The sequence below is a fragment of the Ambystoma mexicanum genome, chromosome 3p (assembly GCF_040938575.1).
Source record: "Ambystoma mexicanum isolate Mex_15411 chromosome 3p, UKY_AmexF1_1, whole genome shotgun sequence".
In the NCBI taxonomy this organism is placed as follows: Eukaryota; Metazoa; Chordata; class Amphibia; order Caudata; family Ambystomatidae; genus Ambystoma; species Ambystoma mexicanum.
The window spans coordinates 1,257,066,570-1,257,094,401 of record NC_090925.1 but is presented as its reverse complement, the minus strand read 5'-3'; the positions used below and the strand labels follow the sequence as shown (position 1 = coordinate 1,257,094,401).

The 27,832-nt window shown below is 54.6% G+C and overlaps 1 protein-coding gene across 1 annotated transcript in view; it reads right to left on the bottom strand.

The window, feature by feature from the left end:
* The window catches only part of LOC138580053 (cytochrome P450 2D15-like), a 421,564-nt gene extending 394,472 nt beyond the window's left edge, over positions 1 to 27,092 (bottom strand). Inside the window, exon 1 of the mRNA XM_069650288.1 lies at positions 26,872 to 27,092. Coding sequence (XP_069506389.1) covers positions 26,872 to 27,092 — 221 coding nt within the window. The remainder of the gene's footprint in view (positions 1 to 26,871) is intronic.
* Positions 27,093 to 27,832: the final 740 nt, after the last annotated feature.

Sequence of the window (27,832 nt, the reverse complement as noted above, 5' to 3'; positions counted from 1 at the left end):
GCCGCCTTGCTCCACAGCGCCGTCTCCGCCCTCTTCTTCACTAGCCGCTGCGTAGAGGGAGACAAAGAACACAAGCATCAGGGTACTGTACAATGGTCCCCTAGACAGGAAGCAATAGCAGATGAGCACCACTGTCAAAGTACACTTCCATCATGTCCCTCCACAACACATGGGTCAGTCCAGGCAAAACACACACAGTAACAGGCATGGTGCATGCCATGGACATTTCCATGCATGTCCAATGGACTCTTGAAACATTCAATGATATGTAACTCACATGCATCATGGCTCATGCCTATCACATGCACACACTTCACCTCAGTCACATCCATCTGGCCCCAAACACACCAAACACAGCGGATACAAGGGTAATTTGGCTGCTTCACTGAATCTGTGCATTGTCACACACATGTGTCATGCATCCATGGCATGCACAAGTCACAGACACGCAGGTCAGGCACACAGACATGGCTACCATATATGTACCTGGCATCAGCACCCATCCCTCACCCCCACCCATGTCCAGGTACAGAGACTGGCATTCTCTCATGTTCAAAATCTGCATAGGGCTCCCCATGCGGCATTTGAACACATGCAACAACCATGTGGGTCACACATCACTGGTCGCACATGCATTACTATGATGTCCCTGCACACATACATGCATACATGGCCTATGGCACACATACAGGCAAGTATCATAGAACCAGCACACCGCAACATGCCCTGTCTCACACAGTAATGCTTGGACACTTACCGCTCAACTCCAGACGGGCCTCCCTCTCAAGGATCTGGGCGTGGAGCGCTGGGCATACGCGTTCCAGGACCCTCATCTGGATGGAACTCATGCGGCCCCGGCCCCCCTCCACGAGGCGCCGGGCCTTCACAAGGGTCCTGGACCTCAAGTCCTCCCAGCGCTTCTTGATCTTCAGGACGTTGCGGGTTGCCACCCCCTCTGCGTTGATGGCAACCACACAGTCGGCCCAGATCCTCTCCCGTCCTTCCTTGCTGGCGCGGGACGATCCAAAGAGGGCATCATACTGCCCCAGGACATGCTCCACCAGGACACCAACTTCGGTGGCAGTGAAGCTGGTGCCCCTCTGCCCCTCTGGCCTGGGGTTGCCACTGGTGCCAGATGTGGAAGTGCCCGACATGGCAACCCCAGAGGCAGGTGTGGGTGGGCAACTGGGTCCTGGGGCTGGGCTGTGGAGCGATGTAATCCCAGTCGGGAGTCTTCAGTTCCAGCAGGGGTGGACACAGCAACTGGACCCCTGCAGATGGCTGATGTGCAGGCACCAAATGGCAGGGCACGGTGGCAGCAGGCAGGCAGGCAGGCAGGCAGGCAGGCAGCAGCAGATGGCACGTGGGAGGCTGCTCGGGGCACTGGGGGGCAGTAACTCGGCCTTCTGGGCAGGAGCGTGGTCTTCCGTGTGTTTTCGCGTGGCCAGCTTGATACGGAGTGATTTGGCACGTGAAAATCCTGCACGTCAGCGTGAAATCCGAGGCGTAAGCGCGTCTGTGACGTGACCCGCACGGGTGTTCCCCACTCAGCACGTGATGACGGAGCACACGTGGAAATACTGCACGTCAGCGTGTAATTGGACAAAAGTGCGCGTACACGCGATTCGCCTATGTACGTGTATTTCATGGGTGCGCGGGCACTTACACACGCAAGTACGTCAGCGCTCCTGTATCCCGTGGTGCGTGGGAATTTCCACACGCTATTGGACTGGGAACTGGATTCCAGGGGTGCGCGGGTCACACGCTCGCCTAGAACACGCGCAAAGCATAAATTTGCGCACTTTAACAATAACAAGCTCAGACGCCAGGATGAACATACCGTTCCTAGCAGCAGTGGCAGTGGGCTACCAAAGGAGGAGGAGGATAGTCAGGGCCAGAATATTCACACCCAGAACCAGCCTTTTCGGGATGCCTGATGACCAGGTGTATGGGAGGTACAGGTTTCCACCACACATAATACTGGACCTGGTGAGTGAGTGGGAGGATGACCATCACCCACCCTGTGCTCCCAAGCACTCAGCCCCCTGGAGAAGGTCCTCAATGTACTGCACTTCTTAGCCACTGGATCATTTCAGCGGACAAGTGCCATAGTGGGTGGGGTGTCACAGGCCACCCAGTCACGCTGCCTACACCAGGTCTTGAACATCATCACTGCACGCCCATCAGTCCGCAGGCACATATACCTGCCCAGAACACCTGCAGAAAGGCATGCTGCCGCCCTGGATTTTTACGGTGTGGCACGATTCCCCAAAGTGCTAGGTGCCATCGACTGCACCCATGTGGCTCTCCGTCCCCCCAGGGCATCTGAGCACATCTATAGGAACCGCAAGCACTGGCATTCCATCAACGTGCAGGTAGCATGTAATGCCAAGGGAATCATCACCTCAGTATATGCCAACTATCCCGGGTCCACCCATAACAGCTTCATTTACCGAATGTCCACCCTAAGCCGGGACCTAGAAGCTGGGCGGCATGGCGATACATGGCTGCTTGGTGAGTATGTATGCCACTGCACATGCATGCATGTTGGATACTGAGCAAGGTCACAACCCCACCAATGATACCAATCACCACCTCCACAGGGGACAGTGCCTACCCTCTCAGCCCCCACATGATGACGCCAATTCGGAACCCCACCACGCCACCCGAGGTAAGATATAACACAGCCCACATTACGACCCGGGGCATAGTGGAGCGCACATTCGGAGTGCTAAAGTCACGCTTTCGCTCCCTTGACCGTTCTGGCGGCCAGCTGTTATACGCTCCCCCAGTAGTGTGCAGGATCATAGTGGCAGCATGTGTCCTGCACAACGTTGCAACACGCCGGGGCCTGGCCGTGGACATGGTGGTGGCCCCACATCCCCAACCACATGCACAGCCGCTGCGCATGGGAGGGGAAAGGGCACGGGGGGAGGCAGCCCGTACACAGCTAGTGGCTAATTACTTCACATAGAAATCACACCCCTGTGGAGTGCACACTGCCCTGGCACATTCCATCTGACAATCAATGATGACTCAACCTGACACTGATCCAGAATGTCTGGAGAATGAACCGTGAATACCATATCAGCCTGAGATTGTTCACCTGGAAGTGTCACAATGTGTGCATCCCTACCCACACAGACACCACCAATGCAGTTTTGTGGAGTTACACATTCAAGCAGCTAAAAAGAATACCCACTTGCAAAATGCAACAAGAGGACAGTGCCATGTCAGCCAACCCAACCCCAGCACCGCCACACGACACACCGTGCCATGTCATGCTATTTGCAGGTAAACAAAGTAATCCCCACAACATGACACTAGTGTCACTATGGACAGTGTCCCTATTAGAAACCTGCAACACCTGAAATGCTCACAGCAATGCCGGACCAACAACATACTTGAGCACGTACTACCATTAACATGACATCACAAATGTTACATATTAGTAGTCTCACCACCTGGAAATGCCTGCACTCCCACCACTACCAACTGTGCAGTGTTGGCGCCATGTAGAGTTGTAGGTGCACTGCTGCCAACATGGACCCCATCTCCAGACTAGAGGTCCTTGTGTAGACATGAGGAAGGGACCTGCAAATTGGGAGGTAGACACAGAAGATGAGTTACTCATCAATGCAACATGCAGTGTACAACACAACAACAATATGCACTAGGAATGTATACACAGTATTGACTACAGACTGCCCACACAGCTCATGGGAGTCCAACGTCACTGTGTAATTCACTGTCACTTGGGCACACCCTTTGCAAGCCCATGGAAACGGGAAGCAGGAGGGGTGTGTGTGACTCAAACCCAAGCATCTGAACCAAATACATTACAAGCCTGCATGTGCCCAGCCACAATGCAGCGTATGCCCACAGAAACCACGGAAGCCAACAAATCGTCCCAAAAAAATAGGGAATAAAATAAATAAAAATAAAAATAAAAATAAGAAACAATCAAAAATGGCCATTGATGGGCCCGGGGGGGTTGGGGAGGCCACCCAGGAGGTCCAAGGACAGGATGCACACCAGAACCCACCTGCGTGGATCCTGGGAAAATAAAACACCTCCATGGGCTCATGGCCCACACGGCTACCCTATTGTGGGCGTATCACTGCTGTCGCTATTATCACCCTGTGCAGCTGCATCCGGAGGTGGTTGCACTATGGGAGGCAGCCCACGCAAGGCCCTAGTCTGCTCCTCCATGGCTGCAAGCATGCGGGTGTGGTAGGTCTGGTTCTGGAGGATGAGTGTGCCGAGGTCCCCATGCAACAACTCACGGGATGCCCGGACCTCCGCCCTCGTTGCCTGCATCTCAGCTGAGAGCGTACGGGTGAGACGCTCCAGCTGCTGTTCTGTCCTTTGGTGTGTTGAAGCCTCAAGCTCAACAAGAGTCGTCCTGAGGTGAAGGAGCTCCTGCCTCAGGGCTTCCCTGTGGCCCTGGGACTCAATGGAGATGGCCTCCTGCAGAGTCGCCAGTGCCGCCCGCCTGTCCCTGTTGGACCCCAACATGTCCTCCCTGTGTGACTGGCAGATGGAGTCGGTTGCCTGCTCTAGTCGCTCCATCAGCCTTTCTGGGGGGACAATGGAAGTGGCCACCCTATCCATGGCCTGAGCCATCATCTCGGATGATGCAGCCTGTTGGGTTGCCATACCGTAAATGGATTGCTCCCATGCGGTATTGCCAGGTGGCGTACGGCCACCACGTCGGCGGGCACCACACCTGTCTGGGGCAAGGCGAACTGCGCCTTGCTGTGCCGGCACTGCCTGAGGCTGCAGGACTGCATTCCCCCTCTGATCTGCTGGCCCAGGAACAGGATCAGATGTCGCGGAGTGTGACCCTGCATCTGTAACCACCAAAGGCGTAGCTGCCAACACTGACATCCCCATGGAGGGTTCTGACCCTGGTGCAGGTGGGTGAGACAGAACAGAATCCCTCCCTGGAACACTCACCTGCGACGGCACGTAGGTCTCATCCGAATCAACACCTGAGTACAGCTCGGGGGAGGTGCAGACAGAGACACCCCTTGAGAGCACGACCTGCAGCAGTTGTGGGTTCTCCCCCACCACCACACCACGTCCCTCACTGGTGGTTGGTCGGCCCTCGGACCCCTCCTGGGTCTGCACCATCTCCACAACCCCAGCAGTATCAGGTGCGTCTTCCCCTGCAAAAACATGAAAACAAAGAAATGGAAACAGGCATTAGCACCATGGCACACAATGAGGGCTGAGAAGCAAGAGAACCAGTACTTGATTGACACATGTCCCACATGACTAAAACCCTCCCATGCATGCACCCTCACTGCGTATGAAGTGCAGGCAAATGGCACACACTGATGACACCAAGATGGAAGATGAACACATTTTCTGCATGCTGCCTGGCAGTGGCATCACACATTGGCCTGTGATTGCCAGGTGAAACACACATGCCATCACACAGATGGCATGTACCATTGCTATTGAGTGAAGATGGAGAGGAGGGCAGCACCTATTCATTCAGTCCAGTTCCCGCATGTAATTGCTTTTCTAATTCTAACAGGTCAGATTTTTCACCTGGAGCTGCCAGTCTGAAATGGTCCAATTGCACAGGGACATGTGTGTACAAATGATATCCAGGTAACAAAGTCACTCCACTTTACCATAGCCATGTCAGACATGTGACTAGTGGACAGCGACATGGCTAGTAAAAGTGGGGGAATGCAAACAATCTGACTGAATGAACAGTGAAAAATAAGCAACTATGTTGTGGCAAGGTGACACTTCAAGGGCAACTGGCGTGCAGTTAGGCTAGATGTCTACTGTTGGCAGAAGGGATACTGCTATGGCCAAAGTATTGCATGAAGCACATGGCTGACCCATACGACTCAGGCGCACACACTCTCACCTGGCACACAAACAGAAGCCCTCACACACACCATGCACATGGATGACACACACATGCATGTGCACTCACCGGACAATGCCTCGTAATCAGCCAGATCTCCCACGCCTTGGATCTGTTCCTCCGTGACGTAGGTCCCAGCGACTGACTCATGTGGAGTGAGTTCCATGTCTACTACTGGAGACCCACCTCCAGTCACTAGAGTTGCGGCATGACTTGAGGCCAGCTTACTCTTTGCCCTGCGCTTTAGGTCATTCCAGCGCTTATAGCAATCATTGGCTGTGCGCCTCACGATTCCAAGGGCACTTACGATGTCCGCAACGGTCTGCCAGTGTGCCTGGCGTTGTGCAGGTGTGGTCTTGGATCCTGCAACAATGACCATCTCGTTGTCATGTGCGGACACATACTCGACAAGTGCATTCAGTTCGTCATCCGTGAAGCTGGGCTTCCTGGACGGGCCGGACTGTGTAGCCGTGTCTGGGGCATCAGCCTGTGCCGGACGAGCACTCTTCCTCTTCCGCTTGGAAGGTGGTGGTGATCCTGAGTGTCCTGCGCCGCTCTGGACACTAGGGGCAGGAGCCCTGGTGGACTCTGTATCAGGAGTGTGGGATTGCACACTCAGCATGGGAGTTGGTGCAGGCATTGGCTCTAGTGTGATGGTGTCAGGGGGAATGTCAGCAGCATGGACTAGGACCGACACTGTCCTGGCTGGGTGTGTGAGGGCTGGGGTGGATGGAGCCGCAGCTGCCCCTGCAGCCTCTCCGCCCTGCCTCCTTGGTGTAGCAGATGACCTTGCTGCCCCAGATCCACATGGCATGATGGCATCAATGTGCACCAGCGCACGTGTCGTAGCCCTGCTGACCTGGAAGTCAGCCATGGAGTCAGCCAGGTCTGGTGCCACAATGGGCTGGTCCAACAAGGGCTGTGCATAGATGGTGTCAGCCACATCAGCCTCAACGGGAGGGGGGAGGGGGGATTATGGGTGCCCGTGACTGGTCCTCCACACATGGGGGGACAGGCTCACCCTGCAAGTTACGACCACGTCCCCTACCGATCCACCACGGCCACCACTTGTGGCTCTTCCACCTTTGCCACCCTTACGGAATCCTCGCCTCCCAGCCATGGCACTGATGTTAATGTCCGTATGGTAGTGGATGTAGACTATTGTCCTGGGCAATTGGGGGTCAAAGGGGTTGGGTACCAGATGGTAATTGTACCCTAGTGCTCTAGCAAGGCTGAATGTAACCCCTGGGGAAAGATGACGGGTCACGCAACGCACAGGAGGCCCAAAAAAGGGAGATGACGTGCACGCAACCCCTCCTAGACCACGTGTGCAGAAAGAAAACCCTGCACTACGCTGTGGCACCCAGTAACACAAGAATGAACGTATGCGTGTCACACGCAGCCTAGAATGACCTCTGAAGGGGTAGGCTACACACGGGGCAAGCACAGATGTTAGATACGTGCGTGACTCACCGTCTGCTGCTGCCTGACTGCCTGCTGCCCACGTGCCCTGCCATTTGCTGCCTGCACATCAGCCAGGGGTGCTGTTGCTGTGACCACCCCTGCTGGAACCAAAGGCTCCCGACTGCTTTTCCGTCGCCCCACAGCCCAGCCCCAGGACCCAGTTGCCCACCCACTCCTGCCTCTGGGGTTGCCATGTCGGGCACTACAACATCTGGCACCAGTGGCAACCCCCGGCCAAGGAGGCAGAGGGGCACCAGCTTCAGTGCCAGGGAAGTTGGTGTCCTGGTGAAGGGTGCCCCTGCACTGCTGGGGGGTGGGGGTGATAGGGGACATGGGTGGGGGCCTGGTGGAGGGTGCCCCTGCACTGCTGGGGGGTGGGGGTGGTGGGAGACATGAGTGGGGGCCTGGTGGAGGGTGCCCCTGGTGGCTGGGGGGTGGGGGTGGTGGGAGACATGAGTGGGGGCCTGGTGGAGGGTGCCCCTGGTGGCTGGGGGGTGGGGGTGGTGGGAGACATGAGTGGGGGCCTGGTGGAGGGTGCCCCTGGTGGCTGGGGGGTGGGGGTGATAGGGGACATGAGTGGGGGCCTGGTGGAGGGTGCCCCTGCACTGCTGGGGGGTGGGGGTGATAGGGGACATGGGTGGGGGCCTGGTGGAGGGTGCCCCTGCACTGCTGGGGGGTGGGGGTGGTGGGAGACATGGATGGGGGCCTGGTGGAGGGTGCCCCTGGTGGCTGGGGGTGGGGGTGGTGGGAGACATGGGTGGGGGCCTGGTGGAGGGTGCCCCTGGATGCTGGGGGGTGGTGGTGGTGGGAGACATGAGTGGGGGCCTGGTGGAGGGTGCCCCTGCACTGCTGGGGGGTGGGGGTGGTGGGAGACATGGATGGGGGCCTGGTGGAGGGTGCCCCTGGTGGCTGGGGGTGGGGGTGGTGGGAGACATGAGTGGGGGCCTGGTGGAGGGTGCCCCTGGTGGCTGGGGGGTGGGGGTGGTGGGAGACATGAGTGGGGGCCTGGTGGAGGGTGCCCCTGGTGGCTGGGGGGTGGGGGTGGTGGGAGACATGAGTGGGGGCCTGGTGGAGGGTGCCCCTGGTGGCGGGGGGTGGGGGTGGTGGGAGACATGAGTGGGGGCCTGGTGGAGGGTGCCCCTGGTGGCTGGGGGGTGGGGGTGGTGGGAGACATGAGTGGGGGCCTGGTGGAGGGTGCCCCTGGTGGCTGGGGGGTGGGGGTGGTGGGAGACATGAGTGGGGGCCTGGTGGAGGGTGCCCCTGGTGGCTGGGGGGTGGGGGTGATAGGGGACATGGGTGGGGGCCTGGTGGAGGGTGCCCCTGCACTGCTGGAGGGTGGGGGTGATAGGGGAAATGGGTGGGGGCCTGGTGGAGGGTGCCCCTGCACTGCTGGGGGGTGGGGGTGGTGGGAGACATGGGTGGGGGCCTGGTGGAGGGTGCCCCTGCACTGCTGGGGGGTGGGGGTGATAGGGGACATGGGTGGGGGCCTGGTGGAGGGTGCCCCTGCACTGCTGGGGGGTGGGGGTGATAGGGGACATGGGTGGGGGACTGGTGGAGGGTGCCCCTGCACTGCTGGGGGGTGGGGGTGATAGGGGACATGGGTGGGGGCCTGGTGGAGGGTGCCCCTGCACTGCTGGGGGGTGGGGGTGGTGGGAGACATGGATGGGGGCCTGGTGGAGGGTGCCCCTGCACTGCTGGGGGGTGGGGGTGGTGGGAGACATGGATGGGGGCCTGGTGGAGGGTGCCCCTGGTGGCTGGGGGGTGGGGGTGGTGGGAGACATGGGCGGGGGCCTGGTGGAGGGTGCCCCTGGATGCTGGGGGGTGGTGGTGGTGGGAGACATGAGTGGGGGCCTGGTGGAGGGTGCCCCTGGTGGCTGGGGGGTGGGGGTGATAGGGGACATGAGTGGGGGCCTGGTGGAGGGTGCCCCTGCACTGCTGGGGGGTGGGGGTGATAGGGGACATGGGTGGGGGCCTGGTGGAGGGTGCCCCTGCACTGCTGGGGGGTGGGGGTGGTGGGAGACATGGATGGGGGCCTGGTGGAGGGTGCCCCTGGTGGCTGGGGGGTGGGGGTGGTGGGAGACATGGGTGGGGGCCTGGTGGAGGGTGCCCCTGGATGCTGGGGGGTGGTGGTGGTGGGAGACATGAGTGGGGGCCTGGTGGAGGGTGCCCCTGGTGGCTGGGGGGTGGGGGTGGTGGGAGACATGAGTGGGGGCCTGGTGGAGGGTGCCCCTGGTGGCTGGGGGGTGGGGGTGGTGGGAGACATGAGTGGGGGCCTGGTGGAGGGTGCCCCTGGTGGCTGGGGTGTGGGGGTGGTGGGAGACATGAGTGGGGGCCTGGTGGAGGGTGCCCCTGGTGGCTGGGGGCTGGGGGTGGTGGGAGACATGGATGGGGGCCTGGTGGAGGGTGCCCCTGCACTGCTGGGGGGTGGGGGTGATAGGGGACATGGGTGGGGGCCTGGTGGAGGGTGCCCCTGGTGGCTGGGGGGTGGGGGTGGTGGGAGACATGAGTGGGGGCCTGGTGGAGGGTGCCCCTGGTGGCGGGGAGGTGGGGGTGGTGGGAGACATGAGTGGGGGCCTGGTGGAGGGTGCCCCTGGTGGCTGGGGGGTGGGGGTGGTGGGAGACATGAGTGGGGGCCTGGTGGAGGGTGCCCCTGGTGGCTAGGGGGTGGGGGTAGTGGGAGACATGAGTGGGGGCCTGGTGGAGGGTGCCCCTGGTGGCTGGGGGGTGGGGGTGATAGGGGACATGGGTGGGGGCCTGGTGGAGGGTGCCCCTGCACTGCTGGGGGGTGGGGGTGATAGGGGACATGGGTGGGGGCCTGGTGGAGGGTGCCCCTGCACTGCTGGGGGGTGGGGGTGGTGGGAGACATGGGTGGGGGCCTGGTGGAGGGTGCCCCTGCACTGCTGGGGGGTGGGGGTGATAGGGGACGTGGGTGGGGGCCTGGTGGAGGGTGCCCCTGCACTGCTGGGGGGTGGGGGTGATAGGGGACATGGGGGGTGGGGGCCTGGTGGAGGGTGCCCCTGCACTGCTGGGGGGTGGGGGTGATAGGGGACATGGGTGGGGGCCTGGTGGAGGGTGCCCCCTCACTGCTGGGGGGTGGGGGTGATAGGGGACATGGGTGGGGGCCTGGTGGAGGGTGCCCCTGCACTGCTGGGGGGTGGGGGTGGTGGGAGACATGGATGGGGGCCTGGTGGAGGGTGCCCCTGCACTGCTGGGGGGTGGGGGTGGTGGGAGACATGGATGGGGGCCTGGTGGAGGGTGCCCCTGGTGGCTGGGGGGTGGGGGTGGTGGGAGACCTGGGTGGGGGCCTGGTGGAGGGTGCCCCTGGATGCTGGGGGGGTGGTGGTGGTGGGAGACATGAGTGGGGGCCTGGTGGAGGGTGCCCCTGGTGGCTGGGGGGTGGGGGTGATAGGGGACATGAGTGGGGGCCTGGTGGAGGGTGCCCCTGCACTGCTGGGGGGTGGGGGTGATATGGGACATGGGTGGGGGCCTGGTGGAGGGTGCCCCTGCACTGCTGGGGGGTGGGGGTGGTGGGAGACATGGATGGGGGCCTGGTGGAGGGTGCCCCTGGTGGCTGGGGGGTGGGGGTGGTGGGAGACATGGGTGGGGGCCTGGTGGAGGGTGCCCCTGGATGCTGGGGGGTGGTGCTGGTGGGAGACATGAGTGGGGGCCTGGTGGAGGGTGCCCCTGGTGGCTGGGGGGTGGGGGTGGTGGGAGACATGAGTGGGGGCCTGGTGGAGGGTGCCCCTGGTGGCTGGGGGGTGGGGGTGGTGGGAGACATGAGTGGGGGCCTGGTGGAGGGTGCCCCTGGTGGCTGGGGTGTGGGGGTGGTGGGAGACATGAGTGGGGGCCTGGTGGAGGGTGCCCCTGGTGGCTGGGGGCTGGGGGTGGTGGGAGACATGGATGGGGGCCTGGTGGAGGGTGCCCCTGCACTGCTGGGGGGTGGGGGTGATAGGGGACATGGGTGGGGGCCTGGTGGAGGGTGCCCCTGCACTGCTGGGGGGTGGGGGTGGTGGGAGACATGGGTGGGGGCCTGGTGGAGGGTGCCCCTGCACTGCTGGGGGGTGGGGGTGATAGGGGACATGGGTGGGGGCCTGGTGGAGGGTGCCCCTGCACTGCTGGGGGGTGGGGGTGATAGGGGACATGGGTGGGGGCCTGGTGGAGGGTGCCCCTGCACTGCTGGGGGGTGGGGGTGGTGGGAGACATGGATGGGGGCCTGGTGGAGGGTGCCCCTGGTGGCTGGGGGGTGGGGGTGGTGGGAGACATGGGTGGGGGCCTGATGGAGGGTGCCCCTGGATGCTGGGGGGTGGTGGTGGTGGGAGACATGAGTGGGGGCCTGGTGGAGGGTGCCCCTGGTGGCTGGGGGGTGGGGGTGATAGGGGACATGAGTGGGGGCCTGGTGGAGGGTGCCCCTGCACTGCTGGGGGGTGGGGGTGCAGGGGGACATGAACAGGTGTGCAGGGTAGTCCCCTGTTTTGTGGGCTGCCTGCAGGGGCCGTGGAGGGTGTACAGGGAACACCTGTGAGGACCCACCCAGCCTAATTGCGTGTGATAATTGCCGCACACCCCTGTAATACACGTACCTGGCCAAATCGCATGTGAGAATTCCCGCGCACCCCTGTAATACACGTACCCAGCCGAATCGCGTGTAGAACTTCCCGTGTACCCCTGTAATACACGTACCCAGCCAAATCGCGTGTGATAATTCCCACGTACCCCTGTAATACACGTACCCTGGCCAATCGCGTGTAGAACTTCCCACGCACCCCTGTAATACACGTACCAAGCCAAATCGCGTGTGATAATTCCCACGCACCCCTGTAATACACGTACCTGGCCAAATCGCATGTGAGAATTCCCGCGCACCCCTGTAATACACGTACCCAGCCGAATCGCGTGTAGAACTTCCCGTGTACCCCTGTAATACACGTACCCAGCCAAATCGTGTGTGATAATTCCTGCGTACCCCTGTGATACACGTGCCCTGGCTAATCGCGTGTAATACTTCACGCGTACCCCTGTAATACACGTACCCTGGCTAATCGCGTGTATAACTTCACGCGTACCCCTGATATGCACGTTACCCGCTTTGCGTTCCTTGTTTGGCAGCCCTGTAGACTGGTCCAGGGTTAGCGCAGCCCTTTGCGATGATTTAGCGATTTTGATGGCTTTTCCTTGCGCGAGGGCGTTCTTGGGGGCGTTACTGGCGCTGCTGCAGGGTCGCTGCGATACTCTGCGCCACGGCTGGTTTGGGAGCCTAAAATCCATGAATACGCTGTGCGCGGAAATCGGTTTTAGCGCACGTGCCTGGCGCAGACAATCGCACGCGGACACTCTGCGCCAGCCGCTTGCGACACTTTTCTGCGAAATTCTATGAATTACCCTGTTAGTATTTAACAGTATGAGCTTGCTGCCGAGTGATTTTGGCTCCTTTGTTCGAAGGCTGCGACTCAGCGTCGCTTCCTTTGTGAAATCCAGGGAGGTTGCTCCTCCCTTCCGAAGGTGGGGGCTCTAGTTCCCCTGGTCGGCGCCTGTGCTGTTAGAGCGCGTTGGCTCTGAATGGGAGACGTGGCTCAGCCCCCCCACAGGGTGGGGGCCGCTACTCCTGGTTGCCCAGCTCCCCCGAAGGATGGGGTTTATTTATTTATTTATTTATTAAATTTATATAGCGCCCAGGCAGCCCAGGGGCATTGTGGCACTGTTACTTGCAAGGAAGACTTAGTTACAATGTGAGCAGGTTGTGCCTTGGGTTACAGTAAGGCAGTGACCTGTGATCAGATATATCACATAATACATCATAGAATACAATTATGAGGGCTAGGCCATGTAATTGTTAGATGAACAGAGTCGTTTTCAGGGTTTTCCGAAAGGCGGTCAGTGAGGGTTCAGAGCGCAGGCAGCTAGGGAGGGTGTTCCAGTGTACGGCAGCGAGGTACGGGAAACTGGAGCCCCCTGCTCTGGTCCTTTTTACCCTGGGTACTGAGAGCATGCTGGCATAGGGTGATCTAGTGGGTCTTGTGGAGGAGACCAGGTGGATCCTCTGCGAAAGGTACATTGGGGCGGCAAGATGGACACATTTGTGGGTGATGCTTAGAGCCTTGAATAGGATCCTCTCCTTTATGGGGAGCCAGTGGGAAGCTTTTCTGGCAGCGGTGATGTGCTCTCTCTTGGCAATGCCTTGTGCAGCGCGTAGGGCACTGTTCTGTATTACTTGGAGCTTCTCAAGATTTTTGTTGGAGGTCCCAAGGAAAAGAATATTGCAGTAATCAAGTCGCGAGCCGGTTATGGCCCTGGCTATGTTAGTGCAGGTGTCTTTTGACAGATAAGGTCTGATTGCGTTAAGGTGTTTTGCATGGTAAGCGGCCGAGGAGGCAATGACGTTTACTTGTCTGGTCATGGATAGATTGGAGTCTAGGTAGACGCCTAGTGTTTTTACCGTGTCAAGTACTGGGATCGTGATTGAGTCAATGGTGAAATGGCTGAACTGAGCGTCAAGTTTCTTGATGGTGTCAGGGGAGCCTACGAGTAGGAGCTCAGTTTTGTTGGAGTTAAGGCAGAGGCCGTTGATAGCCATCCACATTTGAATTGTGTTGTAGATGTTGTTGAGGGTAGCAGAGTCCGTGTCATAGTCGCTGTCAGAGTGAGAAGGATCTGTGTGTCGTCGGCGTAGTTGGTGTAAGAGATGCCCATGGCGTCAAGGATGAGGAAGAGGGGGCGGGTGAAGATGTTGTAGAGGGTGGGGGAGAGGCAGGAGCCTTGGGGCACCCCACATAGCATGATAGAGGGTGATGCAGTGGCTAGGTCAGAGAAGACCTGCATGGTCCTGCCTTGGAGGAAGGAGGTGATCCATGTAATGGCTTCTTGAGAGAAGTTGGCTGTGGAGGAGAGGTGGCGGCAGAGGATGTCGTGGTCTACAAGATCAAAAGCTGCCGACAGATCCAGGAGAAGGAGCAAGACAGGTTTGCCTTGGTCCCTTGCGTCGTCCATTTGGTTTTTTAGGTCGAGTAGGGCGGTCTCTGTCCCATGCCTAGGGCGAAAGCCGGATTGTCTCAGTCCAAGGAGGTTCTGTTCTTCGAGGAAGTGCTGGACCTGCAGGTAGGCTGCTTTGTCTAGAATCTTGAGGAGGAAAGGGACAGTGGTGATGGGGCGGTAGTTATTAGGGGAGGTGGGGTCAAGTGTGGGTTTCTTTATGAGGGGTCGGACCCATGCTTCCTTTAGGCAGGCGGGGACTCTCCCAGTGGTGAAGGAGGCGTTGACGAAGGCTGTTAGAAAAGGGGCCAAGGTGTCTGCGCAGTCTTTGATGATGGAGGCAGGACAGGGGTCGCCTTTGCAATTGGAGGGTTTTATGTTTTTCATAATGTTGATCATGTCGTTTTCTTGGACGGTTTTAAACAAGAAGGTGGGTGGGGCCTCAGTGGGTGATGGGGGCAGTGGTGGTGGGGAGGGTGTAGTGTGGGTGGAGAGAGTTAGTTTGGTGATCAAGATTTTGGCTTGGAGAGAGCTGATCTTATTGCGCATGGCTGTTTGGATGTTGTCACACCATTCTTTGTCCTTAGTGAAGTTTTGGGGGGTGGGTGTGGGGTTCTCAAGTTCCCTGAAAATGGCGAACATTTCCTTGGTGTTCGACTTGGCCTCAGCAATTCTCTCTTCGAAGGATTTAGCTTTGGCTTTAATGATGGCTTTCTTGTAATTAATTGCAAGGGATTTGAAGTTGAGTTTGTCTTTCTCATCCCGTGATGTTTGCCAAAGAGCTAATGCTGCCCGTTTGTCGGAGCGTAGTTTTAGAAGGTCTTGGGTGAACCACGCATTAGCGTGTCTAGTGGGTTTGGTTTTCCGAAGTTTAAGTGGGGCGATGGTATTGATTGCTGCTGTGATGGCCGTATCATAATTTTTTGCCAGAGTTTCCGGGTCGTTGGAGAATGGGGCTGTGAAGGCAGGTCCCTGTAAGAAGGGTAGGAGTCTTTCTTTGGTCAGTTGACGGGCACTCCTTGTAAGGGCAGGAGGCAAGGGAGGAGGGGGGTGTGATGTGGTTGTAGTGGTGGGGATGTTAAAGGTGATGGTGTGGTGGTCGGACCATGGGGTGGGGGTGTTGCCCGTGACTGTGATGGGGCAATTGTGGTGGGCAATCCAGTCTAGTGATCTGCCTAGGGCGTGTGTGGGGTTGTTGATGGTGTTGATGAATCCTAGGGTGGCTAGAGATGTGTCAAGTGCTTTGGCTGTAGGGTCTTTGGCGTCATTCAGGCCAAGGTTTATGTCTCCAAGGAGAATGGCTTTGGATGACTTTTTGAGGTTGTCCGCCAGGAGGTGGGTGATGGAGGCCTGGAAGTCTCCTAGGGGGCCTGGTGGTCGATAGATGAGGTGTAGGGTGATGGTGCATTGGTGCGAGATGGTGAGTTTTAATTGAAGGTAGTCGCTGTTATTGTTGATAGTTTTGTCAGCCCTTCTGATGGTGATTGAGTCTTTGGCTATGAGTGCGACACCGCCTCCAGTGGTCATGCGATCTTGTCTCGTGATGGCATAGCCGGGTGGGAGAGCGAGGGATAGGGCGGGGCCTGAGGCTTCATTTAGCCAAGTTTCGGTGACCATTAGAAGATCTAGATCTAGGGTGGTAATAAGGTCGTGGATGTCTAGTGCATGCGCATTGATGGAGCGGGCGTTGATGAGGGCACATTTGAGGTGCGGTTCAGGGGTGACATTGATGGTCGGGGGTGGCCTATCCGAACCGGTGGGAGGCATGTTTCCTGGGGTCATAGACACAGATAAAGTGGCATTTGCATCATTAGGTAGCAAGGCAGTGGTAGAAGAATTGCAAATAGCGGTAATTTCATTCAAACCAGTGGGGGGCATGTTTTCTGGGGTCATAGACACAGATAAAGTGGCATTTGCATCATTAGGTAGCAAGGCAGTGGTAGAAGAATTGCAAATAGCGGTAATTTCATTCAAACCAGTGGGGGGCATGTTTTCTGGGGTCATAGACACAGATAAAGTGGCATTTGCATCATTAGGTAGCAAGGCAGTGGTAGAAGAATTGCAAATAGCGGTAATTTCATTCAAACCAGTGGGGGGCATGTTTTCTGGGGTCATAGACACAGATAAAGTGGCTTTTGCATCATTAGGTAGCAAGGCAGTGGTAGAAGAATTGCAAATAGCGGTAATTTCATTCATACGTGTGAGTGACACATTAACAAGAGTCTTAGACATTGTATCCAATGCAAATGGCTCACGGTGGTGCTTGATAAGTGGGGTCAGCTTCGTTGTGTGGATTAGTTTGTGGTATAGATGCAGTACTGGGGAGGTGGCCTTTCGGTTAGTTGTACATAAGGTTCTCGACTGTAGTCGTGCATTGCGTGCACTTGTGGGGATGGGCAGAGTGACCAATACGCTAGGTAGAGTACGTGTGCGTAGACGGTCTCGCCTTTTTGCGAGTGTGTGGGGTAGTTCCGGAGTGCGGGACTCCTTACCTTGTGATTCCAGCAAGAGTCCGTGGTAAACGGCAGAGCACTCTTTGTTTAAAGGAGACCGGCTTATCCCCAATTATGCCGAGAATGCAGCACAGGGTCGCCGACTCCGACATGATTCGGTATTTACAAAGTTAAGACTTACAAATGAGTTATGTCCCATATTTAGCGCGCGCATCTTAACTCATTATACACATTGCGCGCTCTAGGTTGAAAATCATTTTATGCAACTACAGAAATCTGCTTGGAGAGCACGAAAGAACAGGGGAGATAGGAACAGGAAGGACTAGGACCACGTGCTCAAGGCACATTTCACTACAGATAATAATAATTTGGCATTTATATAGCGCTACGAACCCTCATTCGCAGGCTCTGCACTGATGTCAAAGCGAGCGCTCTACTCGCTGTGCCACTTGACCGGCTAGATAGACTGGACCTAAGGGAAATGTAGTTTTTTCTTGAGAAATGAAAGAAAAAAAATGTGTTTTCCCATCTGGGAAGTTATAAAGTTTGTTTTTGTTGAAACTGCTGGAGACAGGGATACATGTGGTCAGAAGATAAAGCTTTCGCAACCCCGCCTCATGAAGGTCAATGCAGTGCAAATGCCTCGCTACGTATCACGTGATCAACAGCCCCAGGATTTCCAAAGTCCACCTGAAATTGTAAACAGATTTTTATACTGAGAAATGGCAGTGCCACAGCAAAAGTATAAATCCGCTGCGTGGACTCCTTATTCTGCTCTTTTCGTCTGATAATGCAATATATCTGTGAGCAGCACAGGTCACACAAGTTCGTAGGATGTTACAGAAGGAAAACCCACACCCTGTTATGTGGGCTGGTTATTGGCATCAAGCCGGGCCCCATGGGTGCTATGAGACACCAGCACCCTGAAGGCCCAGTGCCTCAGGGGGTTGCCGGGAATCACTCAGTCTTAGGTGGGAGCAGGGCGGGCCATACCTGACCTTGCAGTCCCTTGCCACCTTGCTGGCACGAGGGCCTCACAGCATCATGGCCTGCAGGCCTGTGCTCACATGGTGTGGGCCTGCAGGCCTAAATGAGAGACAGACTCAGTCGTTCCTTTTTAAGAGTCTGTAGCCATTCTGACACAAGTGCCTGCAGGGGCTCCTTTTATTAGCTTGGGCCATGACACAGTCATGGCCCATCTTAAAAGGGCAATACGCATGGGAGGGACACACACATCACTGCCCAGCTTAAATGGGCAATACACTTGGGTGGGAGGGTCACACACCACACTCCTCCTTTTTCATAACAAACAAATATTACTGAAACATAAATTATCCCCCCGCCCCGTTACAGATCGACAATATGTACACCAGTTGGGAATTATGGGGTAGACAGATAATAGGATATGCCACTTGCCACTGCTACACACACGGCGACTTCCCTAGTTACAGATATCAAACGGTGGTCGGTCAAAAGACCGAAAAAAAAATCTCGAAATACAATAATCTCGAATCCAAAATCCCGAAAAAAAAAAAGTCGAATTTTTTATTTATTTAATTATATGCTTTTTTGGGGTCAGGTAAGTAAAAAAAATGGGTTAAAATAAAAAAAAATAGAAAAAAGGGGGGTTGGGGGGGAACCCCCCCATTTCGAACAAAAAACGTCATTAAAAAAAAATTCGACTTTTTTTTTTTCGAGATTTTGGATTCGAGATTATTGTATTCGGGATTTTTGTTTTCGGTTTTATTACTATAAACCATATCAAACACATATCAACACACTTTAAACCTAATCAGCAGGTGACAGTTGTGGTTGGCGAACCGCCAGTGGAATGCTGCCAGTTCTACCACCTCTCACAAGACCCTTTATTAACCTGGGGTAGGTGCGACTTCCACCACTGAATGACACAATTGCTAGCTGCTGGCACCACTTAGAGCATGCCTACAAACTACGGGAGCACAGTTTCACATTCCTTTAACTGGGACCACTTTAAGCACATGATATGATATTTTATTTATATCGCGCTCGTACACAAGTGTTTGAGAGTGTGACCAGGCAAAGGGAGGGGAACAAGGGAGAACAAAAACAACGATCTTACTTGGCCCAGTGACATTGAGAACGTCCAAGTGCATGGGAAAGAGAAAAGGGGGAAAGTGTATGGAAGACGGGAGAGGTGGAAAGTGCGGAACAGGAAAGAAAAGAATAGATAAAAAGTAAAATAAATAAATAAATAAATAAATAAATAAAGGTGGTAGTGCAGCCAGCAAGTGGCAAGTGCTAGGTTAAGCAGATAGGGTATATCTGATAAGTGCAGAAGAGAAGTGGGTGGGGGACTATGTGGGTAGAGATCAAGACTCCGGAGCAAGGGGCGGCCCGGAGGCAGTGCAGTTAAGTGGCAGGGTGAGCAGGTACCTGGGCCCGAAAGACAGAGGGTGGCCGGGTGCACGGTGCCGAGAGAGAAAACAGATCAGGGGAGAAGAGGGGCAAAGGCAGAAGCGAAGAGGAGGATCTTGAGGTGCTTCCGGAACCGGAGATGGTTCTCCTCAAGTCCCACATATTTTACATGCAGGCTCACAACATCTAAACACATGTTTACTGCGTCTTCTCCGAGCAGTTGCAGGATTGCAGGAGACCAGTTCACTTTGCTTCAGTGTCCGTTCTGGATAGTATCCCCCACGGGTCAGGGTCCGTTGATGGTACAGTTCGCAAAGCGGCAAAGCTGCACCAAGGGGCACCAGGGACCATATCGACCTAGTCCCTTGATGTTCGGGCATGCAGCAAGACACAGGTAGTAGGGCATCTAGGCTGTGATGATGTTGACAAGGAATGGGGTGACAGCATGTTACTCACCTCCCTTTTTCTTGGTCACGCTCCCGCAGGCAGGAGTGTCACTTTATTGCAGTGGTAAAGGAGGGCGCACAAGCACTTGTCCAGAGGTGCGTCCCTCCTCACTTGTTACACCTCCCTCTGGTGGCAGGTATCAGGGCCACAAAACGTCCGTTGGCCAGACACAGGTCACTGCTGTTGGTGGGGCAATAGCCCTGGCCAGTCCACCTTTCCCTGCTTCCAGGCAGGACCATTGGGCAGTTGGTGATCCAGTTCGGGGCTGGCAAGAATCGCACCTGGGGCCACATCGGCCTGGGCCATGGATGATGGGCCGGTCGGGCCACTCATGGCAGGGTGGCAGGGCCACTTGCAGGGCAGGCAGGGTGACACTAGTGGCAGGGCGATAGTGCCACTTGCTGCTTAGGTCTCTCCCCCAGGCAGGAGTGTGGGCAGGAATCTGCTAGTAGCAGAGAGCGCACACCAGTGGCAGGGTGCTGGGGCTACCAACCTGTCGCAGGGCGGTTGCACCGGTGAATTCCCCACTCTCGGTGGTGGATGTGGGACAGGTAGCGTGACACTGCTGGCAGGGCCTCTAGGCTGTGCCATTCACTTCACTCCGCCAGGCAGGAGTACTGTACTTTCTTTAGCTCTTCCCATGGAGCTTGCATGCAGCACCCAGTTCCAGCATTGCAGTGCTCTCTCTCTCTCTCTCCCTCTCTGTGTCCCTCTGTCTCTCTCTCTCGCTCTCCCTCTCTCTCTCTCTCTCTCTCTCTCTCTCTCACCCCCCTTTTCTTTCTCATCTTGTCAGTTACTTGTTATCTGGTTTTTCTATCTCCGTGCCCTGTAAATTATTTACAATTTTACTATTTAGCATTTACATTTGCTTAACACTGCCAGTCATTGGCTGTGATTATAAACAACACTGCTAATGCGTCATGGACTTTGTGGTCCTGTTGATTGTGACGCTTAGTAATCCTACTATATCCCATGAAGGCCACAAATCGTGCATTGACTGAGGGCTGGGCAGCATAGGGCCCCTTTACAGGCTTGGTAGGCCCTGGTGCAGATGCACTTACTGCACAAATGCACAGTGACAGGAGGTCAAGACAATGCAAGCTGGCTCCTTGTCTTTCAGACCAGAGGTCACTGGAGCGTACACAATTATTCCTGCTCTCTTACAAAAAGCCCATGAGGTCAGAGGATAAAGCGGCGGAGTAGAACAGTTTCAAAACCCTCCCACATGAAGGTCAACGCAGTGCAGGAGGTTAATGAAGTGCGAACAATCATCCATGCTCTCCTGCAGGATGTCCATGTGGTCAGAGGATAAAGTGGCGTAGAACTTTCGCAACCCCGCCTCATAAAGGTCAACGCAGTGCAAATGCCTCACTACGTATCAAGCGATCAACAGCCCCAGGATTTCCAAAGTCCACCGGACTTTGTATACAGCTTTTTATAATCAGAACTGGCATTGCCACCACAGAAGTATACATCGGCTGTGTGGACTCATTATTCCGCTCTTTTCGTCTGATAATGCAATATATCTGTCAGTGGCACAGGTCACACAAGTTCGTAGGATGTTACAGAAGGAAACCCCACACCCTGTTATGGGGGCCCAAGCCGGCCCCCATGGGTGCTATGGGACACAAGCACTCTGAAGGCCCAGTGCCTCAGGGGGTTCCCGCAAAACACTCGGTTTTAGGTGGGGGCAGGGCGAGCCATACCCTGACCATACAGACCCCCACCCCCTTGCTGGCACAGGACCCCACGGCATCTTGGCCTGCAGGCCTGTGCTCACATGGTGTGCACCTGCAGGCCTAAATGAGAGGCAGACTCAGTCGTTCCTCTTTAAGAGTCTGTAGCCATTCTGATACACGTGCCTGCAGGGGCTCCTTTTATTAGCTTGGGCCATGACACAGTCATGACCCATCTTAAAAGGGCAGTGCGCATGGGAGGGCCACACACATCACTGCCCAGCTTAAATGGGCAATACACTTGGGTGGGGGGTGGGTCACATACCACACTCCTCCTTTTTCATACCAAACAAATATTGCTGAAACATAAATGATCCCCCCGCCCCGTTACAGAATGACTCTATGTACACCACTTGGGAATTATGGGGTAGACAGGTAATAGGATATGCCACTTGCCACTGTTACACACACACGGGGACTCACCTAGTTACAGATATCAAGTACATAACAACACACTCTAAACCTAATCAGCAGGTGACAGTTGTGGTTGGCGAACCCCTGATGGAATGTTGGCAGTTCTACTACCTCTCACAAGACCCTTTATTTTTTTTATTTTTGTTAAACGTTCTTTATTGTTTTATATAACAGTTAAACATTAATTACCATATCCATACCAACAGGGAAAGCACCCCGCTCCCTCCCCATACCAGGCTTGTGGTACTGTGCATAGGATATTGCATATTATTGCCCATGCACAATAGGACATCTGGCATTCACAATTTGAACACATGTCATGGAAGTCATTCCAGCGCCGTCCAGGTTCGCTAACATACACGGTTTAAAGGGTGGTGTTGATCTATAGGCAATTGCCAACCAGGTTTATGTCCCGTCAGGTAACCTTTAATAGTCTCAGTACCATTGGGGTGCTACTCTCCGTCCGGATTAAATTCTTTTTTTATCACAAGCGTTCCTCAGTTATCAGCCTGCTTTGTTTCTGTTCTGTGTAGTATTGCCGAAAGAGGGGCCAGTTATCCAGTGGGCGAGGACTGATTGGGAGTGTGATGCATACTGAGTCTCTTTTTGTTCACATGCATTCATGAGTTCCAACCATCTAGAAAAAAACAAGGTGCATTACATTTCCCCCATGTCCTAGCAACCAAGTATCTAGCTGTCACTGTGGCCATCCCTAGCAGCCTCTTCTCAGGTCGAGGCCCCTCCCCAATCAATGCCAGAAGCCATAGTTCTGCTGTGTAATTCCATGATGTCAGTAACATTGCAGACATCGCCTCCTCAATCTTCCCTAAAAAGGATCTGATATGTGAACATGACTAGGCTACATGGTAAAAATCAGCAGAGTCCTCATTACATCTTTTACAGGAGGGAGACCTCTCCGGAAAGAACCTGAATAATCAGGCCCGGGAATAGTAGGCCTGGTGCAGGAATTTGTAGTGTATTAGCCGGAACCTACTGTTTAGAGACAAGTGACGTGTCTGCATCCAAATGAGTTTCCAGTGCTCTTCACTTATCCCACTCCTCGGGGCTTTCTCCCAGGTATTTCTATATGTCTGTCCGCCTTCCGTCCTCGTCCCTCTGGCCATTCTGTAGATGATTGACACCAGTTTCTTAGTGGATAAAGGATTGAGTACATATTGGAGAATTGGGTGGGAGGTGGCAGCCTGGGGAAACGTGGGCCATTTGGATCTCAGTACCTCTCTTAGTCTAAAATACAAGAGCAAGATCACGGCAGTCCATTCACACCTGGCACTCAGTCTTTCCCATTTTACAAACTGCTCTTCATTAATTAAATCCCCCAAAATCTGGACCCCCAATCCCCGAATGTTTGTCTGGAAAACTCCTTCATATGTAAGCGGGATCCCATGGATTTTGTATATAGGGAAGTCTGGGGAGTAGCAGGTCCCGGTCTGGTAAGCCGGATGATCTGTTCCCAGGCCCTAAATGTCACCGCTATAGGTTGAACTTGTCGGGTGCCCCAGAGCCTTTCCAATAGATTGTCCAGACCCTCTACAGCCTGTGCTAGAAGTGAATGAGGGGAGTCAGATGTAGGGACCTCCATTCTGCTATGTACTGCACCTGCGCCGCCAGGAAATATAAATATAGATCTGGTATTCCAATCCACCCCGCTCATACAACAGTGTAAGGGTTTCGTAGGCTATCCTGGCCTGTTTACCAGCCCAGGCTAATCGTATCATTAAGCTTTTGGCTTTAGTCTAGAAGTGCGTAGAAGGCCAAATAGGTATGTTATTGAAAATATAAAGCGGTTTGGGCAGGAAAGCCATTTTTGCTACTGCAATGCGTGCCGGCTGAGAGATGGGCAGAAGGATCCATGAATCTACTCTGTGCTCCAGTAGCTCCAACACTCTCACATAGTTTTCCTTATAAAGATCTCCCACTGACGTGGTCACAAGGACACCCAGATATTTTATGCCCTGGGGGCACCAGCGAAAATCATCTCCTACGTCCGCCTGTTGAACGCCCGGCGTCAGGGGTAGCACCTCCGATTTATTCCAATTAATTCTCAATCCTGAGAGTTTCCCAAATCTAGCTACCTCTTGCGTCAGCGGGGGTAAGTTCATCCTCGGGTGTTTACCGTAGAGTAGTATAACGTCCACATAGATAGACACCACGGCGAGATGCAAATGTATTCATATGCCTCGGTGTGCATGGAATTCTCAAGTGTGACAAGCTAAAGTTTCCACTGCGAGGGCGAACAGAATCGGTGAGAAGGGGTACCCTTGTCATGTGCACCGCATTGGATGAATATATTCTGACGCTATCCCATTCGTATAAACTGCTGCTTTGGGTTCAGTGTACAGCAAGCAGATCCAGTGTATGACTTGCAGACCAAACCCGGAGTGCAAAGGACCTCAAACAAGAAGGGCCACTCGACACAGTCGAAAGCATTCTCCGCATCCGGTGCTGCCACTGTCATAGGGACTCCCAAATCAACATTATGCATGAGTGTAGACAGCCGTCTCAATATATTTTGAGTCGACCGACCCAATATGAAGCCCGTCTGATCTGGCAGGACTAATGCAGGCATGTGCGGCAGGAGTCGATCCGTCACTATTTTTGCAAGTATTTTATTGTCAGTATTGATTAACGACAATGGTCTGTATGATGTGCATTTTCGGGGATCCTTTTCTGGCTTATGGAGTACAGTCACCAGCGTGGTTATTGTAGAGTCCAGGAGGGTGCCTGTGAGAAGAGCGCTTTCACACATATCGCGCAGACTTGGTAGCAGGTAGTGCAAATATGTTTTATATAATTTGGCTGTAATTCCATCGAGACCTGGGGCCTTTCCATTAGGGAGTGAAAGTATTGCCTTGCGGATCTCTTAATCCATTATGGGTGCATTTAAAGCCTCCCCTTGTTCTGGGTCTAACCATCCCAGGGCAATCTTGTCTAGGTATTGCATTGTAGTATCATGTCCTACACTGGAACCAGAGGTATATAACCAGCCGTAGTACTCAGAGAAAACGTTATTGATCCCTTCAAGGTCTTTGACGAGGCAGCTGTTTTGGTGTTCGACCTCCATAATGGGCGTTACCTGATGTTCCCGTTTAATGGCCCATGCTAATGTCCTACTGGGGCGGTCACCCTCGCCATACTTTGTCGCGGCTATCGGAATGTCAAGAAATCTCTCCTTCCTAATTGCCAATTGGTGCAGTTCCTCTCTATGCGCTCTCAGGGCGCTGTGCACTTCGACCGTATCTGAGTCTCCAAGTCCTTAATAATCCCTTCCAACGCCTGCATGGACCTAAGCAGGGCTTTCAACACTCCCCCCTCTTTTGATATACAGCATCCCCTGACATATACTTTAAAGGTCTCCCAGATCATCCCCGGGTCGGGCACCTAGCCCACATTAGTTTGGAAGTAGGTCTGTATGTCTTGACCAATTTCTCCCCAGAATGCAACGTCTTCCAGAGCCGTGGCCCTGAATCGCCAGCGCAGTTGTTTCGTAGGTCTCAACAGACCAGTTATAAGGGTCAGGACTGGGGAGTGGTCTGAAAGGGTTTGGTGGAGTATACTAGCCTCCGTCACACATCTAGCTATGGAGGGGATGGTCATAATGTAGTCAATTCTCGAGGAGCTGCCGTGTACGCCAGAGAAAAATGTATATTCCCTATCTGTAGGATGCATCTCTCGTCACACATTGTGTAGCTCGTGGCAATTAGCGATGGCGGACCATGCCTGGGCAGCATGTGGTAGAGATTGTTGTACTGTAGAGGACCTATCCAGTTCCAGTGTGAGTGCCATGTTAAAATCACCCACTCAGATAATATCACAGCCCGGGAATTTGTGGATGTGTTTGGCATACTGGTGGAAAAAAATCGGGGAAGTCAATATTTGGTACATCTACATTTATCACCAGGAGTTTTAATCCAGAAATTTCCCCAGCAATATAATATATTGCCCTTCCTCGTCCCTGATATGCTCATTCAGCTTAAACTCCAAGGAGCCGTGTATGTAAACCGCCACCCCTCCGGAATGTGTGGTGTAAGAGGAACAATACCTGTGGACACCCCTGCCAGCCAGCCTAGGGAGGGTCGCCTCCCAAGCCAGATGCGTTTCCTGCAGGCAAAGTATGTTTATATTGTGATTCTTGCTGTAATTTGCTGTTAATCTGGTTTTCTTCTGGTTAGTGAACCCTCGTATGTTCCATGACATTATGGACAATGTGTAGTCCGGTTTCTTCTTTATGTTAGATGTACCCGTGTTGCAGACAATAGGACTAGGTTCTTTAAGTTATTGGTCCTGTTTAACTGGACAACATAGTGGAGCATAGGTAGTGTGTTGCCATGGTACAAACCATGAATTAGATATCTCTCCCTTGCTCAGACCTTTGAGCCCTCCCCCTTATTACCTATACCAACTGGAATAAATGAACTACCCATATACTCAGCCCCAACACCCACCCTTACCCACCCATGCCAGAAACAAGGACCTACCGGCACCCTTATCCCACCCCCTTCCAAAACATACCCCATTAACAACCCCTCAATAGATCCTGCAGTGTCTGCAGTTATCAGAGCACCAAGGGCGGCCAAATCGCTCCTGATGGCGGCAGGTGCTGCATGTTGTTCTCCGGTCCCGATCAGTGCCCACAGAGCCTTTAATGTAAGCCCATGAGGCCGCCATGCAGTGGTTCAGAGAAGGATATATGGGTGCCATCAGGGCGAGTGTCGGATTGATCTCTCTGGGTCTGGGAGGTTCATAGCGAAGCGCTCCGCCACCTCCAGTGAAGGGAAAAAGGTTGTTGAGCCATTGTGCAGTACCCTAAGTTTAGCCGGGTATACCACTGAGTACTGTACTTCCTTTCTATGCAGGATATTCTTTACAGACTGGAGGGTCTTGCGTTGTTCCTGCACTGATGGGCTGTGGAGGACCCCCACTGCAGCTCCTTCTTATCTCTGGCAGATCGGAACAGGATGTCCCTGTCGCGGTAGTGACAGATCCTAGCGATGATGGGGTGTTCCGGGGCCCGGGGCGGGGGGTCTCGCAGCCAACGGTTGATGTGCCCGCTCTACCATGTACATGTTCGTGAGTGCCCCCCACTCACCCAGAAGTCTCCACCAACAGCTCCTCCACAAACATCTCCATATTGTCGATTGGTGTGGACTCCGGTACTCCCAGGATACGGATATTGTTTCGCCTGGATCGGCCCTCCAGTTCCTCATTCTTCGTCACCACTTTATTGACGGACTGCTGTAATTTGGTTACTTCTCGTCTTAGGGTTGTCACTTTATCTTCCCCTTCCCCTATCCTTTGTTCTGCCTCCATTATTTTGACTGCATAACTTGCCAATTTGTATGGCAGAGATGTCGACCTTGCAGGTGAGGGCATCGATCTTTGCCCCTAGGTTGTCCGTGATACTCTTCAGGGGAAACAGGGTCTGATTCAAGGTGGTCACATCTACATGGACTGATGTGTGGGTCTGCTCTGGGAACGGGGCAGGCTGTGGTTGGTCTGGCCGTGCAAACTTGTCAATTCTTTCCTGTTTTTTCAAATTGACCATTGTACCGCTGCTTCTACAACTTACTTCCTATCTAGATTGCTGTATAAGGTCGTGTGGCGTGTTGGTACTGCGAATAGTACAGGCCTCAGCAATGCCCAGTTTTTTTGCAGAGGCGCCTAGCAACTGTATTCCGGATATAACAGTCTACATCAGCCCGGGCCCTGGCTATGGGCATGGGGCTGCAATGTGCCTCATCTAGGATCCTCCCGCACTGGAGAACAGGAAGGTTGCGCCAGGGTCGTTCACAGGGTGCACTGCACCATGCGCCAGGGCAGTACCACTATTTATTGCAGCCGTGCTACACCAAGCATAGAACCATTCCTTGGTGCGGGTACCGCTGCAGCCCTGCACTACGCACTTTATGTCCTCTCTTTTTAAGGGTACAAAGTGTTGTCTGTTCCACCTGTAATGCAGAGCCTCCTGTGCAGTATTCTAGAGTGAGCCGCAATGCCTCCACGGCCCGTTCTCCTCAGGATCACGCTGCCCCTTATCTGCTCCTTCAGTC